This window comes from Cynoglossus semilaevis, chromosome 8, assembly GCF_000523025.1.
Source record: "Cynoglossus semilaevis isolate Cse_v1.0 chromosome 8, Cse_v1.0, whole genome shotgun sequence".
Taxonomy (NCBI): Eukaryota; Metazoa; Chordata; class Actinopteri; order Pleuronectiformes; family Cynoglossidae; genus Cynoglossus; species Cynoglossus semilaevis.
The window spans coordinates 9,544,551-9,562,979 of NC_024314.1; the positions used below are offsets into that span (position 1 = coordinate 9,544,551).

The following is an 18,429-nucleotide window of genomic DNA, read 5'->3' on the forward strand; positions in this document are numbered from 1 at the left end:
AATTTTGTTTCATTAACATTTGACATTAACATCCCTTTGACATTAAAACGTTTTTTTCCAATACATTTTTGTGTGTGAAAAAAAAGACACATTTTATTGACCGTGATTGATTTATGAAAGCAATAAAAGTGTAAAACATCCAAGGGGGGGGTGAATACTCATACTAAGCGCTATATCTCAGTTCTAACAGAGGAGGAGCAAAACACACATCTATGATGATGTTAAAAAAAAAAAGATAACTGAACGCACAGGACAGATTATTTCTGTCTCTCTTTGCTATTTTCATCAAAAAAAAAAAAAGAAAAGAAAAAAATGTATGTGCAACTATATTTTTAAATAATAGATATTAATTAGTAACAGCTCCACCTATGGGGTGCCCACCCCCGCTTTAGGAACCCTTGTTTAAAAGAATAAGCTATTCCTCACATTATTATTATAGTCTAAGCGTGTAGGAGAACACAAAGTAGCCTTGCAACAATATTCAGTTTGTTGACTCTAGACAAATGTAAAGAAATAGATCCAACATGGTGTCCTGAAAACAACTGCTCCCGCTGGTACAATGGAAAAGGTCTATTTTTTTTTTTTAGTAAAGGAAATGCAGTGTTTTGCTTTCAGAAAAGAAAAACTTAAAAAACTGCCTGAATCATTTTAGAGCCTGAGCCAGACAAGGACATTTTACAGAAACCCACAGGGCACATCTGGTCCTTTAGGCATCCCCTGCGTTGGCAAGTGAGGTCAACTGCCAATTGAAACATACGTAAAAAAAAAAAAAGTTTTATTTCTAATATGTGGCCACATTTAATAAACTACCAAACAGCTACGTTTGGAAAAGGCTAAATACGTGTGCGGTCAAGTATCAAACTGTGATGCATTTTGTCCTGCTGATTCACTCATGTGTGATTCATTCAATGTTGGCTGGGAATGAACAGTTTATTACAAGAGTGTTTTTTTTTTTTTTGCTGCAGGGGTGATGAGGGCTGGATACTTTAGTCTAATAACACCGAGGCAGTTACCACCTCAGACAGTTTAGACTCGCTGCTAGACTAGCTGTTAATAAGTTCCGCTGCCGAAGGGTGTCATATTATTATTTTGGCTGCATATGTCAGCTTTGTACAACTGCCTCTAACCCCCAGAGCTAAACATGCTGGAGCTCAGCTAGAATTCTCATTGTCTTTTTTTTTTCCCCATCCCAATTACAACCATACCTCCAAGGCAGTGTTTCCCATACCCTTTTTGAGCCACGCCACATATATGGAAAAATCTGCGCACCACCAACCGAACAAAAATGTCACACAAAGTAGATACTGTGTAATAAAATATAATGATCTTCTATTTTTTTCTTCGATGTATCAACTGCACACCACCGAACAATGATCTTCTATTTTTTTCTTCGATGTGAAACCTGGGCCTGTTTAGTTGAATGCAACACTGATATATTGACAGGAATTGAAGAAAGACAATTCTTCAACAGAGCTAAGTTTTTGTTTTTTTTTACCTTTTATAGTCATCTGCTGCCACCTAGTGGAAGAGCATATACTTTTTTCTGACAGTCCCTGTTACATATATGGACAAGAAAAGAAAAATCAATAATATAATAATATAATACTACCTAGACCTATTGAATTAAATTGGTACATTTTCCCCAGTATGCATAATGATCCCTCATGACACATTAATGTGCCGACCAATCAGTGATTTGGGAATCACTGCTCTAATGAACACGTTAATAACGTGTACGCCTCAGACAAACATCATTACAAAACCTTTGTACTGTTTCAAAAAAAAAAAATGCTCGTAAAACCTGCGTTCTGTGACGCAGGAACTGACTTAATCAGTAATACATAACTTACAATAGTCAGTCTCCTCCTGTGAGCTGTTTCTTCCCACTTCTTTCGACTCACATCTTGTTGGGTCTGAAGGGCAGCTGCGTTACATCACTGCCACCCACAGTGTCTATTTTCCACTGGTAAACATTTCCAATCAGAAGCGCCGCAAAGAAGGAGAAAAAAAAAAACGTTACCGGAATTGCTGTCAGTTTCGACGTAGTGTTCGTTCTACTGAAAATGGTAATCGAAAATAATCCCATATGAATTAATGAACCATCTGCATTTATTCCTTTTCTGTGTCTCTGATTAGGGGGCGTGTCATTAGGCTGCCACTCACAGGGGGACACTCTGCAGCACTGGATAGACTGTCTGAAAAACAAGGGCACAAAGGTGGAACGCTGGCACACACTGACCAACGAGCTGCCCGGCTCCTCACAGCATGAATGAACATTCCTCCCAGCGGAGGGACTGCCTGGAGACGAGTCAACGCATGGTCTGAGGATTTTTTTGCATGACTACGACACTATGTCGTTCTTTCTGTCAGAAATTAGTTTTTGATTCATTAAATCCCCCCCCCCGCCCCCCAAAAAAAAGGCTGTTTGTGGAAGAATTTCCATAACATTGATTAAAATGGTCATGAAGAAACAACGGGACATTTTAGTTTAGTTGTCAGAACGAAATAAGAAAAGTAATTAAGTCATTTCAGGTACGCTCTTTTGCTCCTCTTAAGTTTGCCCGATTCTTTTCATCAACCGCTGACATTAGAAGCGCATTGTGAGCCCCCCACAGAACACATACCTCTCCCTTGCAATAATGTTTTGCCTAATGCTTCCGAAGATTTCCAAGTGGTCTTAATAATGTCAGACGTTCCGTTGATTATGTTTTTATTGCCTGCGCAGACAGCACTGTCTGGTTCGTCTTGTGGTTATTCTACGTTGATTGGTTCGTGGTACAGTACTTGCACTTGTGTTATTAATGGAGCAAAATAGAAGATATAGTGGCGAAAACACAGACCAATCATGTTGTATCTTGACGTAATAAAAGATAAATATGTACTGGACCGTGGCAGGATACAGTGTACAATAATGTGTTTTTCATAGTGTGGCTCTGATCGGTGTTTACCCACAACACATTTGGTCTGCTGAAGAAGAAAAAAATCACTTGGTCACATGTGATGACACGGTGATGTTTAAAAGAGGACTTTCTGGAAGATTGTAAGAGTTACAAACACATAATCATTCAAAACTGTACTGCGAGAGTACGCGGCTAATCACCGTCGCTGTGATTAGCAATGGGGCTAACACATTAAACATAATTAGCCCTGAATTAAAAATGTCCCACTAGCCTAACTGAAAATGTTGAAATTTGATAAAAATGCTTCATTCCGCAGTATAGACAGCTATTTCTAAATGTAATTGTTATTCTGTGTTAGAAATCCATTTTGAGTTATAGTCACTCATAGCGGAGGATCTGCCCCTGCCGCTGTTCAACTTAGGTTTCCAGGCACAAAATACTGTGAAACATAAAATAAGGATTAATTAATCAGGATTAAGTAGTTTGTACATACAAACTGGTTAACATTTTTCAGGATTAAGTAGTTTGTACATACAAATGATTTTTTTTTTCTTTTTTTCTTTTGGTAGCTGGTTTAAGTGCATTTGTTCTTAGCTCAGTACATTAGCTGTGATATGAGGACGTGTAGTGTAGTCAGTACATGCTATGTCAGTACCTCATACAACCAAACTTCAAAATACCTGAACAAGTATGTTTTTCAATACACGATACAAGGTGAATGATAGTGGAATAAAGCGGAATGTTTCTGAGTGGACTCTTACTGACATCTACTGACGGATAAAATAATCGTCCACATGGGAACATTTCTGAGTAAGCTATTCATTGGCGTTAAGAGCATGTGGTCAGGTGGTCTTTTTGAATCCATTAAGAATTACAGCTCGACATCATTTTGAATCCATTAAGAATTACAGCTCGGTTTTTTTTTTTTTGGTTTGTTTGTTTTTGTTTTTGCTATTGTGTTGAAACAGGCATGCTGAAAATACCAGTGGTGTTCCTAAATGTACATATATCTATTGTGTTGTTGTTTTGAAATATGAAGTGTGCACAATTTTTTGTTTCATAAATTATTCGCCTTTATTAACAGCCGGTGTCCAGTCCATTGTCATAATAGTAAAACGCTGCTGTTTGAATGCCACCCAGTTAATGCAACACTGCCACCTAGGCTTTAAAATATGCTGTTACAACTGATTGTTGTTGTATTTATACATATGGCACACTTACGCCAAAACGTCAGTTTGCTGAACACTGTCAACAATGAATTTTAATGTCTTTTTTTTTTTCCTCCGTAAAATAATTTACTTACAACTGCTGGCTACACGTAGGTCAAACTGCTTAGTCCCACACAGACTATAAAATCTGACTGATGTGACGTCACAGCGCGCAACAATGCATCGACACACTGAAACAAGTCTTGACTAGTTAGTGGAAAGAATATAATAAAAAAATACAAATGTTTCTGATCATTGATAGAATATCTAAAATGTTATTAAGAAACTTCTTATATGTCCTCTATTTATTTCTGTTTTTATTTTAATTTTTATTTATTTGTACACCTAATTCTCATTTGCGCTCTTTGCGCATGCGCAGCAAGAGCCTTTAAGTTATACCGGAAACGCGCGCTCTGGTTTGTCAAACAAACATTTTGGTCGTGGTCCGGTTTGTTAGGAAGGCACGAAGGGAAAGATATCTTGACACAAACGAACTTTTTACGTTTAAACTACACAATGAAGCAGTTTTATGTGACGTTCAGCCATTTTATGGACACTAGTGCGTTAGTTTTTCTCTCGATAAACTTTGTTTTGGCGGCAAGTTAACCTGCTAGCGTGTGTTTGGTACTGCGGTCCAGCGTTTTCATCTCTGTGGACACTCACTGCACAGCGGATGACTCGTCCGGATAAGACAAATGTTCGACAACCTAAAAGGTAAGAATTAAACTCTGAAGATATTGTTTTGTTATTGCACGTAATTTCAATTGTTCAGTTGTACAGTTTGCTTTTCGTTCGGGTTATTGTCATTTCTTCTGAGTTGACAAATTCTTTCTGCATTGACGGTAATCTACACTGCGAGGCCTTTAAATTTACGACATTTCCTCTCGATAAGGTTGAAGAGTTCTCATCCAAGAGGCTTCTAAAACTGAATTTCACGTCCAGTTGCCTAAAAGAACTCTTAATGTTTTTTTTTTTGGGGGGGGGGGGTGCAGTTTTAGAACACATTTTACAACATAAAGTTGTTTATCATACAGTTATACGGCTAAATAATATCACCAAAGTGAAAACAATAATACACGAACGGAGGCTAAACAAAGAAGAGTGTTAACTGTTCTATTTCTTGTATTTCATCAACCATTGTCAGCCACTGTTTATAACTACGTGCTTGAAATTGAGCCAGCTCTTAGTAAAAAATTCATTTTTAAAATTTTGAAAACACATTTTTAATACCACACTCCTGTTACAGGGGAGCATGAGCCTCTATAAAAAACCTCTATAATAAGAAATATAAATACTGTTTTTTTTCTTTTATTTCAAGTAAACATATTTGCATTGACATAACCAGAGCAAAATGTTCTTGTGTTCCAGCAGTGGGTGAGCCAATCAACACTGAAGCATGGCAGTGGTACTAGTGTGGTCGGGGACAAGCGTTGTCCCGTGGTTGTTACGTGGTGGCAAACAGGTAAATGGGAACCCACTGATGTTGCTTTTCAAATGATGCAAAAGTCCCGTTTCATGTTGTTATCTCACACACTAATCTTTACACTCACTGTCACTCAGCTAACACACGTCTCCTAGTCTGTAGTGATAGGACTGTAGTTAAATATCTCTATGTCAACGCTCACGTTGGTTTCTTTAAGACTTATTATGACTAATGTTTCCAAGCTGCCAAAAACCTTAGTCAATCGGGATCATCTGGACAATCTCTCAGCACTCTTTGAACCTCTCTCAGATCAAATAAAAAAAGAGTTATTTATCAAGTTTCTTCATTACCCTCAGGGAATGAAAAAGTTAGTGGGTTTTTTTTTCCTAATGGTTTTGATATTTCCTCAATTTGCTGTGACACCAGATACCAGTTAGAAGGATCACAGGTATAGTTATCAATGCAGTTATAGAAAAATGAACGTGTCCATCTGCTGGACGGATGAACAAACTACAGTTGAAGACAAAAGTAAACAATAGAAAATAACAGGGTTTGCATAAAGAAGTAAAATTATTGTTGTAGACAAAGCAGGAAAGATGTAGAAGGAGCACAAGAAAAACAAATACTCAAAGGCTGGATCAGGTTACATTTAAGGTGAAGTATACTGTGATATATACACTCTAAGTTTTTCAATATAGAAGGAAAGGTGGACTCGAGCCTGAAGCCTTCCGGACCAAAGTCCGGCTCCTACTAAGCCACCACTGCCCCTAGAAGAACTTAAGGGTTCACGATAGGAATGAAGTAGTTGGGATAAGGATTAGGGTTAGTAACATAACAGTTTGGATTATTGTTGGGGTTTTGTATAGCCATAGAGTAGTTGCAATTAGGATTTGGGTTTTGGAGTAGGATAGAGAAATTGGGATTAGGTTTAGGGATATGGATTGATTAGTTGGGATTGCTTAGGGCTAGGGATAATGTAGTTGGAATGATCAAAATTAGCATACTATACTAATACATTCCTGAAAGTCTTCAAAAACAAATATAAAAATTCATTGAAATGTATAGTTATCTTCTTTTCCAAGGTTAAATTTCAGAAAAAATACATTTTTTTGGTACGCCAACTTTTGATCACAGTAAATTACTATACTGAAAAAGTCTCCAAATAAAGCTTTCTCAGAAATGACTAGAAATGCACTTATTTGCCTTAAAATACGTATCAATGTCCTTGTATATGGTTGAAATTCAGAAAATATATACTTTTAAGTATATCAAAGCTTGATCACAGTGACATACTATACTAATAGGTTCCTGAATAAGTCTTCAAAAATAAAGGTTTCTCAAAAAAGAATGATAATGCACTCATTTGCCTAGAAATATGAAACTATGTTCTTATATATGATTGAAAATACTTTTTGGGTATGTCAACCATTGATCAATAGCAATATTCTTTACTAATAATCATACAAAAGTCTTAAGTAAAAGAATTCATACAAATACACCAATTTGCAAAGTATTTCAGTTCTAGTGTAATGGACCCTATTTCAATAGACATTCATTTAAAATATGTCAAATAATTGTTCATTGTTATTAATATATTTTTTAAAATATTTTCATTTAGTTCAGTAAGTATCAAAAATGTTGGTTTTATTTTAAATATATGTGACAAAAGCTTGATTTGAAATAAGTCATCTAATGTAGTTTTATTTATAAATTCTGCCTAAAATGAGCTAGTTATTCTTAATTAGCTACAAAATAAATTAAGGCAAGCCTATAAAAAGTAAATTGAGTTTTGCCAAAGAAATGGTCCAAAATATATTGGTGAAAAAAAATGAAAGAAATAGTCTTAAATTAGCTTAGCATTTGTGCTAAAATGTCCTGCCGATTTTTGTCTAAATTTTGCCTAATAATGTGATAAAAGTTCAAAGCTTGCACCAGAGTTGGGGAACAGTTGGCAGAACAGAAATATCCGATTGTTAGCCAGAAGTTTTTGATTGGAAAAGCGCTAAGATGGACCAAAGGTATCGTCCAGTTAGCAAAAAAGTTCTTGCTCTTCTTCTTCTTTGTTTTGACTTTAACTTGAATCTGTTTTATCTGCAGGAGGAGCTGCAGGCCATGCAGATCCAGTAAGAGTTGCTCCACGCTCTGTGATCCCAGCTCCAGCCTGAGGAGGGCACCAATGAACTGCGATGAAGCCCAGGAGAAGCTCCACGTGACAAGCAACAACCTGAAGATGAGGGACCAGGAGCACAACTGGTAAGTAAAAAGATGACGGCGGTGCAGGAAACATCTGTAAACCTGTGGACAAGATGGAGGTCACATCCTTAATGCTGAGGCTTCATTTATGAACTGGTCTCACCAGGATCTGGTCCCAGAAATTTCAATGTTGTTTTTGTTGTTGCTTATCCTGAAAAGTCAACCAACGTCTGACACTTGAAGGCCACAGTTGTTCTGCAGCATCTGCTGAGGAGGCTTCACCCTCCAACATTTCTATTAGTCAAGGTGTATATGTCAGGTGTATATATTTATATATACTAAATCTTTAGTAATCATTGTATTATTTTATTATAATATGTAAACCATCAGAAACACATTTTTCGCAGTAAGGTACTTGAAATATTTCAGAATCAGAGAATTCTAGCGGAACACAGTTTTGGATTATTACAACGAGAACCAAAGTTTATTGACATAAAATGTCCAAAATGTCAAATTAACAAAGTCAGCAAACTCAGAGTCAAGGATTTGTTTCTCCTAACTACATAAATCTACCTAAATTTCTTTAAGGCTTTCACCGAGAGTGAACGTGATACTGTTGGAGAAATGATTCGAAAAAGTCACAAGGGATAATTCTTTCTTCTTCTAAAGTGTGTGTGTACACATATGTTTGTTTGTATACATGTTCATATATATTTTTTTCTTTTTAGGTGTAAGCCACCAGTGCTTTGACAGAAGAGGCAGATGGTAAGCTTACACAGGTACACAACACAACACAGTTGTACAGTAGTGAGCATGTGTGCCACATATTAGTAGTAAGTTAAAGCATTAACAATGCAAACATAGTGATAAACGACTGCGACCAATGCAGTCATCATGAATTTTTTAAAAAGAGCTGCAGCCAGGTTTTGAACTGTACGGCGCCTCAGTGTGGCTGGTAGATCAAATCCTACGACATGCTGTTAATAAGCTGTTGTGACGTGTGAAATAGGTCTCATTTTTACCTTGGACCTCAGGACAAACAGGAGTGCTGTCACACACACACACACACAAGTTCCGCTGTTGGCCAAATGTCCGTACAGAGCATAGCCGTGGCCGCACATCTAAACATTTCTCCATTTTGGATAACTGACGGCGTACTGTCTCCTCTTACAGTGCCGCAGAGACTGCATTCATTATGCCTACGTTATATTTTAAATGGCAGCAACTGTGCAAATATACAATAAAAGCACTAGAACTATTTTCTCCTTCACTTTTGTAAATGATAGTAAGTATTGTTATTGCTGCAGACACTTATTGACAATTTTTTCAAAAGCTAAATGAAATGAAATTCTCAGCGCTGAGTACAATACAACACCAGTTGCATTGTCCTGAGTTTGTGTCAAAATACTTACTATATCATAAGAATAATAGTGATGCTTTCATGTGATATACAGTATATATGTATGTGTATATATATATACATATATATATACATATATATATGTATATATACATATACATATATATGTATATGTATATATACATATACATATATATGTATATATATATACATATATGTATATATATATGTATATATATATGTATATATATATGTATATATACATATACATATATATGTATATATATATGTATATATACATATATATGTATATGTATATATACATATATATGTATATGTATATATACATATATATGTATATATATATGTATATATGTTTGTATATATATATATTTTATTTTCCCCATTTAAAAATGGGGAAAATATGTATTTAGCGCTGTGTGTCTGATCCGTCATTATAAATCATATAATTTGTTAGTGGTTCGAAAGCTATTATATATTTGCATTGTTGTTGTCCTGAGTCCTCTGAGTCACTGATTCGTTTTAGCTTAGCTTCTCTCCTGCTTGTTCTCGATCACTCCAAATCAACAATGGAAACACGTTACATGCACAAAGTCTTTATTGTGAATGTGTATTATTCCAAGATTTTTCTTTTTTTCCCATACATCTTTAATAACACGACACTAAGCACAAAATCCGAAGAAAAAAAAAACCCGGTGGCGCTACATTGTAAAGATGCCAGTCCACACTTTACTGCTGAACTACTCAAAGCCGCTCTAAACGCTTATATCCACTATAGAATCAATACAATATTCAGTGTTATATCTGTGAAACACATCAACCAGTTAGTACAAATAGCATATATAGTACTGCAAAAAAAGAAGTGGCGTGTTAGTAAAATGAAGTCAAAAATCTATAGGAGAACTCGTGAGTCTCGGGGGCATTTTTACATGATCCCTTAGTGATGACTAGTAGGAAATTCCCAGGGGTCTAAATGGGGAAAGTGATCATCTGTTATACTATAACAGTTTGAAAAGGCAGAGGTGATTTTTTTGGGAGCGTGATGCAGTGACTGACCTGATTAGCTCCTCCTCCAACTGCCTTTGACGAAGGCAGCTCGTTCGCTTTCGGCTCAATGTCACGTGGTAGTTCCTGATCCAGTGCTGCCTCCTTAGTTAAGTACACACGAGTTCAGTAAAACCAGGAAGAAGAAGAATAAATACTCAAATAAAAAAAATATCACATTTGAGGTAGAAGTAAATGCCATAATTAAAACCAGCGAGTTAGAAGTGCTTCCTAGCAGTAAGAGTACATAGAAGACACGTTGTTGAAGACGTGAGCAGACATACAGTAGATTCTATTGGCCGACACTTCCAGTCCATCGGTTTAAGTTGCAGGTGATGTGCTGCTTAAAACTACATTCTATCTGAAATCCTAATGCCCTGCGTTTATATAATGCTACGAACGTACTCTGTTGATGAAGTAAATATATATATATTATAAATCTTTTTTAACCTAAGCAAAAGAAAGAATATACAGGATGTAGCACAAATGGTTTTCGGTGTAAAATGGACTTTGTGATTACGTTGCTACGGGGGTCAGTGTGTACTGTACTACTGGAGGTCTTAAGTCACAGTGCTCAGTGGGTGTTGAGAGTAACCGTACACTTAAGTCGCCGCTTGGTAAAAACAGGCTCGTGCGTTGCTAACTGCAATCCAAGTTTGGTCTTTGTAATCCAAGGTGTCTGCTTTGTTTGTTTATTATTATTATTTTTTTGGCACGTATTTTCCTTACAGTATTTATTTTTATTGTTTTTTTTTTTGGCACGTATTTTCCTTACAGTGACAACCGTGCCTTTCAAAGCGAGCGAAATAATAATTCCTTCCATCGTTAGCACCCTTAGCTGGGACCGTGTTAAGCCTCTACGGCCCACCCCCCCCCCACTATGCGTTTAGTGCACAAAATACAAAACATATGGCAGAGGACACGTGGGACAGAGAGGACGGAGACACGAGAGGACATATGATACATTGCTGCTGTGAGTTCAGTGCTGCAGCTCAATTCCCACGGCCTCTCCATGCAGCTGAGGGGCTTTAACAGCAAGGTGAAAAAAAAAACTCTTGACGTGTCCTGTTGTTCGTGTGTGGGCTGGGACAGGCGGTCCATCATGTGTCCCCGTTCTGTGTCTTGCGCCTTGTTTCGTTCCATTTACCGAAGCTGGTGATGAGGGTGACTCCTGAAGTCTTTGTGTCTTTGTCAAGGGCTGTTTTTAAAGGTGTTGACAAGAATGCATCGACCAGACAAAAGCTCCTCCGAACCCGTGATTTGCGTGTTATTTTCTTCTATGAGCGAAAGGTTTTTCAATAGATTACAGACACGTGAGGAAGTACTGTAATATTGGGTGCACGTTTGTCACACATCCATGTAATGACTATAGGTGGTTACGAGGCGGTGCAGGTGCAGGCCAGGTGGTCAGATGCCTTCTCCAGGTTCAACCACCGCCGGACGAAACTCAGGTTTTCACATTTACTAAAAAAAAAAAAGAAAGAAAAAGAAAAAAAAAGAAGGAAATGTATTAGTTGAAAAAGCTGCTGCATGTTTCGCCACCCAGTAAATGGATGTAGACATGTTTACTGACCACAGAGGACATTTACGTAAGGTGAAAACAAGAGTGGCTGAGTCCCAAAGGACACCCCGCTCAGATGTGCGTGCATTTGCTTCTGCAGCAATTAAGTTAATTGGAACCAGGCTCAGTTTAATGAGACCCATCACGCAGAAACCATGTGCGCATTACAACACACAAGCACATTTAATTATGTGATGTAACTAACTGACCGCTCATTAAAGGGACACATCTGTAGAGTTGATCTGTGAAGTACTGATACATGCAGTAGCATGTACTGTAGCTTTCCCTGTCCAGGACATTTTAAGGTAGCTCTGTGACTGACAAAATGATCGTCTTATATAACCTACCATGTGCCACTAATGAAACTTAAGGAAAGAAAGTGAATTACTTTATATGGAGTTGATCTGTGAAGTACTGTGTACTGTAGCTTTCCTGTCCAGGACATTTTAAGGTAGCTCTGTGACTGACAAAATGATCGTCTTATATATGTGCCACTAATGAAACGTAAGGAAAGAAAGTGAATTACTTTATATACTGCACACTACCAAATGTGACCTCTGCTTTTAACCCATCACCAAAGTGACCACTGGGGCGCGTGTGGTAACTTGGCAGCTGGTGGATTCGAACCTGAAGCCTTCCGAACCCCAAGTCCGGTTCCTTAACCACTAAACCACCACTGCCCCAACATAACCTAGTGCAACACTACTGTGTACTGTTACATAATGCAGTGTGATATAATTAGCGTGACTTAACATAGTGTGACATAACTAGTGTAACAAAATGTAGTGTGATATAACAGTGTAAAATAATGTAGCATAACATAACTAGCATAACATAACGTACTGTGAGATATCTAGTGTAATATGACGTAGTGTTACATGACAGTGTAACATAATGTAGCATAACATAACTAGCGTAGCATAACGTACTGTGACATTACTAGTGTAACATAACATAGTGTGACATAATGTAGCGTGACATTACTGGTGTAACATAATGTAGTGTGACCTGACATAGTGTAACATAACGTTGCGTAACACAACGTGGTGTAGCATAACATAGAATAACGTCATGTGGTAACGCATCATAACATATAACGTAATGTAACGTAACACAATGTAACATAGTGTAACATAACATGAACCTATGTAATGTTACTCATTCGTACATAGGCGTAACACTATACAATGTAAATTAAATTACATTGTGTGCGTTGGTGGTCCAGTGTGAGGACACCTGCCTGCTCAATGTTCAATTCCGCCTATTGCCCCAAATCCTGACCCAATGAGGAGGGCAGTGTTATAGGAACACTTAGTTAGCACAGTCTACAAACTGTGCCAAATCAATACACAGACTGTTGCTATGGTGACCGGTAAAAAAGGGCCATCCTGATAAAACATTTTTGTATTAAGTCCAAAACACTTTGTTTGTAGTTAGGGTTAGCATTAGCTTAAGTCTGTTTGTTTTTTTTTATCCCTGTTTGCATCTGTGTTGATAGCCTCAGAGGAGCTAATCATGCACACAACAGAGTCAGCACTAACTACAGCTGAGGACAATGTTATTGTTAGCAAGGAAATGTAGTGTTTTAACACTAAATAATATACTGTATGGGTAGGTGCATTATGAATACAGAAACGTCTTAGTACTCTTTAACTGTGCGGATGTAACGATTAAGCAATTAAAAAAAAAAAAACACTTCAGCAGCAAAACCAGAACTGACTTTTAGTTTTGTAAAATGACCTCATTTCTATGTGTAAAACAAAATAACGCCAAGCTAAACTTTAAACTAATTGAGAAAAAAAAAAAAAGGTTTACATGCCAGTACCACTTTGTAAAGAGTGTACTAGATGTCAGTATTTAGAATCTTACCGATACTTATAACAAATGACTAAGAAGTATTTTTCACTGATATGTTATCAGAATCCTTTTTATTAGCCAGATATATTAAAGGTACATTGATTTAACGCAGTAATACATGTGGTAGAATGACAGGGAGATTTTTTTTTTTACAACGTAACAAGCAAACACATCAAGACGGACTGTACACACGGCAGACTACACAGTTCTCCGAACAGATGCACACACACAGCCGACATGCAGTCAGTTACAGCTGAGACCACAGGAGGCGATATGAAGAAATATGCCATAAAATGTAGATTTTTTTTTACGTTAAAAGCGATTAGTGCGTTGCTCCGCGGAGTTCAGTAGCTAAAGTGCAGCAGTGTCTAAAGAGTCATGCAGGAGTGCGTTCTATATTTTAGATTCAGATTGATATAGTGCAAGCGTAAATAGCATAGAGGTCTCAGATATTACGGCCAGATTGTGCTAACAGAGCCAAATGTTATACTGTGTTAAGGTTAATATTGACAGGAGTTATTGTTAGGCCAGGAGCATCTTTGTTAGCCTCGCTACAACAATACGTTTCAAAATTCACTCCCAAAACAAAAGCAAAGGAAGGAACTGGAAAGAAATACCATACTTTCCAGACTGTAAGTTGAACCAGCTAAAAGTGCATAATAAAGAAGAATAAAATATATAGAAGTCGCTCCTACATATATGTCGCACCAGTGCCCTCTGGCAACTGTCAGTGTGAAAATAACGAACATGTACATTCTCAGTGGTACAGGAGTAGCAGATACTGGTACACAAGCCTAGAGTGCCCTCTAGTGGATGTCAGTGTAAAAATAAACATGTGAAAGTATATATTTTAATATATATGTCACGACTGAGAATAAGTCGCAAATCATGCCAAAGGATGGGGGGAAAAAAAAAAAAGTGTTATAGACTTATAGTCCGGAAAATACGGTAATTGCTTTTCACAACAACACAGAAAGAGAGAGGTAACGAATGAAGTGAGAATTTAAAGGTCCGATTTTGGACACTCACTGGCCAGGTTGACAATGCAGGCAATGATAATGAGAGACCCTCCAACTAGAGATACCATGGAGAGCATCTTGGCCACACGCCCGAGACGGACCGCACCGTCCAGGTTCCCCTGCTCCAGGCTGTTTTTAGACTAAGGGAGAAGATGTGAGGAACTGTATTAGGCAGGCGTTAAAAAAAAAACAAAACACACTGAACACAGCTGCGGACAGTGGACGGAAGAAAACCCACGTACCATGATGGAGTAGACGAATCCCACAATGTTTATGGGCCACACGGGGCAGAAACAGGCCAGCACGGACAGGAGGAGGTAGTCTTTCACGTTAGATCTGTCCAAGGGTGGGTTGGTGGCGATGCTGGAGTGGCGGGATATTGAAGGCCTTGGCGAGAAAGCGGTATAGCCGATCGAGCTGGCCCTACTGCCCTTCCTGGTCTTGCCGTGGTGAGGGTATGAGATGGAGTGTTGTCGTCTGGACGGAGGGGAAACAACGGGGAAGCTGCTGTCTACGTCCACCGAGTTCCTCCCGTTACCTACACGTCAGAAGGCAAAAGGGACATTCATCTGTTAGAAAAAAACGCTCCGCCCAAATTGTGCGAGTGTTGCCTGAATTTCACCTTGTTTTAGCAAAAACAACCAGGGTGCGATTAGCCACATTTAGGGTTGACTAAAAGCATTCAATGAGTTCTAATGTGGGAATTTGAAGCAAATCTGTGTGTGTGTGTGTACGTGTATTTGTACATTGTGTACAGTCACGTGCACTTGGATCTGCCTTTGCCCCGACTCAGCTGACTCGGCAGATATACGAGCCCCTGCCGCGCCCCAGTCGCGCCTGTAGACGCCCCGCGGGGGGCCCGGGTGTCGGCTGGTCTCCCGCCGCCGTGGATGAGATGTTCAACCACAGATGGTGGGCATGGCACAGATATGGAGGGTTGGTCCGACAGTGAGGCGTCCTGGTCCAGGAGGGGGGGCTGATCCTCTCCTGCTGGCCAAAGGGCAGGAGCTGGCATCATGTTTACAGCCATGCAGATGGCAAAGATCGAGTCCTTTTGTCGTGGATTAGACCGAATGTGCGGTTTGTTGGTGAATCCTGTGGGTTTAAAATACAAATTACAAATTAAAACACGAATAAATAAATAAATGTGTGTGTGTGCCAACTTTGCCTCATACTCTGATTCTGGGACAAGATGCAAAGCCGCTGAGAGGACGCTAGGTGTGTACAAAATGCGAAGGACAACGGGTGGGTTAAGATATGTCTGATGTTCATGTTGAATATAAAATACGTTATACATATTTTCCTGGCAGAGTTTATGCGCGTCTCATATTGTTGTGAACAAAAACAAGTCACGGTCAGTGGTCAGGGGATACTGTTGCAACAGTACCACATGGAACGCAGGCACTGGGAAGTAGATCGGTTTCACCCCCCCCCCTGCCCTTCAGTCTATACACTGAACTGCGCATATGTATTTCCTGCTTAAGACAATTCTCATTTGTCCTCATCGATGTATTGGTGAGATAAAGCTTTCGCGGTCAGTGAAGCTAAGGTCATCAAAATATATTATTCTGCCCAGTCACAGTTTCACTGTCAGGATGTTGTTTCTCTCCTCATTTTCCAAACATGGACAATATTTATGGCCATAGATTTTTTTTTTTTTGTCCTCTGACACTTCAATTCCCCACTGGGTTGAGTCATAGGTGTAATTACTGTCATTTGGGTATGAAGATCTTTCAAAAACATAAATATCTCGTTTTTATCTCCAAACCATCAGATTACTCTTCCATCTACATATACTTTGGTTTACTTTACTGAGGACCAAACAATTGTTCTTTGTGTCTAATTACCCTTTTGTGCCTTGTTCAAGTCATCGTTTTGATCAGATATTCAAAACCACATCAAGGTTCACAATTTTAGAACATTAGCCTCCGTTACAAACAAAACAACCGAAAGCCTTTTACTGTTGTAGTTTGTTCCAGGTGGTCTTCAAATAAATGTTGGAAATGTTTTGATGCTGCAGTACGTAAAATGGATGATGTTGAAATCATCCACAGTTATTTACAACAATCTGAAGCGTCTGCTAAAAGCATGAACGTTAACGTACAAACAAACAGTCCAGTAAAGCTTCCTGAAACTCAAGAGGCGGTGAGGCAAACAACATCTCCTCAAATACCTCAACAGCATCAAGTACTGTATCAAGTACATCATCAGGTAAAAATATAAAACCTGTAAACTTGTTTTCACTTGTGCATGATTTGTTCTCCTTTTTTTTACTATTTTATTAAATATCCGGTAATATCGGCCGGCCGATATTCCTGAGATGTTTACCACATTTTGGGGGGGGGGGGGGGGGCTGCATATATCGGTTGATATCAGAATGGGAATTTAAGTGTTTGAACAATGCTGGCTTATCGGATATTAGCAAAAAAGTTAATGACGGACATCCGTAGTAAACATTTTTTTTTTTTGCTTTAGTTGTAGCTTAGAATCCACCTTGATCGAGCGCATTTCGTTTGTGACAGGTCAACAAAGCCACTCGTGATCCTCGTATCGTAAAGCAGGTGGAGCATGCTGATGGTTGTGTAGACGCGGTCAATGTGTGAAAAGCAACAACAGAGAACAGAGAAGAAGAAGAAGAGCCCCGGCCAGGTGTGTACATAGTATCATTTCATCGTGTGTACACAGCGTGTACAGCGCGCCGTGTACGCGTCGTTATCTGTGTTATTGGGGAAAAGAACAAAGGACGAGGACAGAGGACATGCACGCACACAAAGATGCACGCTAGTGTCATGATGGTGGAAAAGGGGGGGGGGGGGAACACCGAGTCACCGTGAGGATGGATGGAGGAGGTGCCTGGTCTGTTTTGTGTTGCTGCCGCTGATTTGCATTCAGAGAGTGAGGGCAGCTGCCATCGGGCATTAAAATGCATGAATAGAATGTTGATGAATTACAAATAAATCCCCACAAACAAATCACCTCGCTGACTTACCGATGCGTTTTGTTCTTATTCATCCAGCATCTCCGCATGAGACATGATGGAAAACAGCAGTATCAGAATCAAGCTCCCATCCTCATTAGCGAGATATTCTCTCCAAAACACAAGAGTCGCCGTGCGGGGTTGTCCTGAGTCCAGACCAGACCAGACGCTGAGCCTTGGTTGTGTCAAAACAAGAACAAGAACAGAAGTGGTGAGGATGGAGATGGAGGGCAGAACCTGACTCCAGCGCTGAGAGAGGATGACTGGAGGAGGAGCTGTGCGTTCTGAAAAGTGAAACCAGACAGAATACGTGTTGTGGAGATAGTGAGGAGGGGTGGGAGTGTGTCTAAGGGTGGCGCTAAAGAAGAATCCGTGTGTGCCAATACGTTCCCAAATTTAACAAAGTGAACAATATAAATTCCTGGTGTGGAAATAAAAATTCAATATTTTTTACTGAATAATAAAAATGTACTTACATTTATTTTTTTTCTCTTCTTAGATTGGATTGAAGCTCCACAAACGCATGGTGGTGTTGTAAATTACAACCAGTGACAATAAACCGTGTATCACAGCAATTACAATTGGGTGGACGGTGGGATTAGTTATACCAGTGTTATATTAGTTATGATACCATTGGTTGTACCACAGCACATGTGGAAAAACTCCACGGCACACCACCAAACAAAAATGGCACAAAAGGTATATGTAATAAATTCATAGACACAATGAAATATAATAATATTCTAGTTTTAAATGTACTAATGTACTCCTACCAACTAGTTTAAATTTGTGTGCCGTAAGAGGTATATATACACATATATATACATATATATATATATACATATATACATACATATATATATACA

General features: G+C 38.7%; 2 protein-coding genes across 10 annotated transcripts in view; one reads left to right on the forward strand and one right to left on the reverse strand.

Moving 5' to 3' along the window:
• The window catches only part of lhpp (phospholysine phosphohistidine inorganic pyrophosphate phosphatase), a 68,541-nt gene extending 50,368 nt beyond the window's left edge, over nt 1-18,173 (forward strand). For 7 of the 9 annotated variants that reach the window (XR_003050384.1, XR_003050387.1, XR_003050388.1 and 4 more), the window contains 5 exons: nt 5,480-5,570; nt 7,629-7,784; nt 8,453-8,489; nt 17,109-17,235; nt 17,603-18,173. The gene's annotated coding sequence lies outside the window, so the exon portion shown is untranslated. Of the gene's footprint in view, nt 1-5,479; nt 5,571-7,628; nt 7,785-8,452; nt 8,504-17,108; nt 17,236-17,602 lie in introns of all 9 variants that reach the window. The other 2 variants (XR_003050386.1, XR_001760394.2) reach the window with 2 other exon arrangements.
• On the reverse strand, nt 13,168-15,131 carry prrt2 (proline-rich transmembrane protein 2; the record flags this gene model as incomplete). Its single annotated transcript, XM_025058055.1, has 2 exons — nt 13,168-14,726; nt 14,829-15,131. Coding segments are annotated over 2 exons (459 nt in total), but the record flags the coding sequence as incomplete, so codon positions are not given.
• Nucleotides 18,174-18,429: the final 256 nt, after the last annotated feature.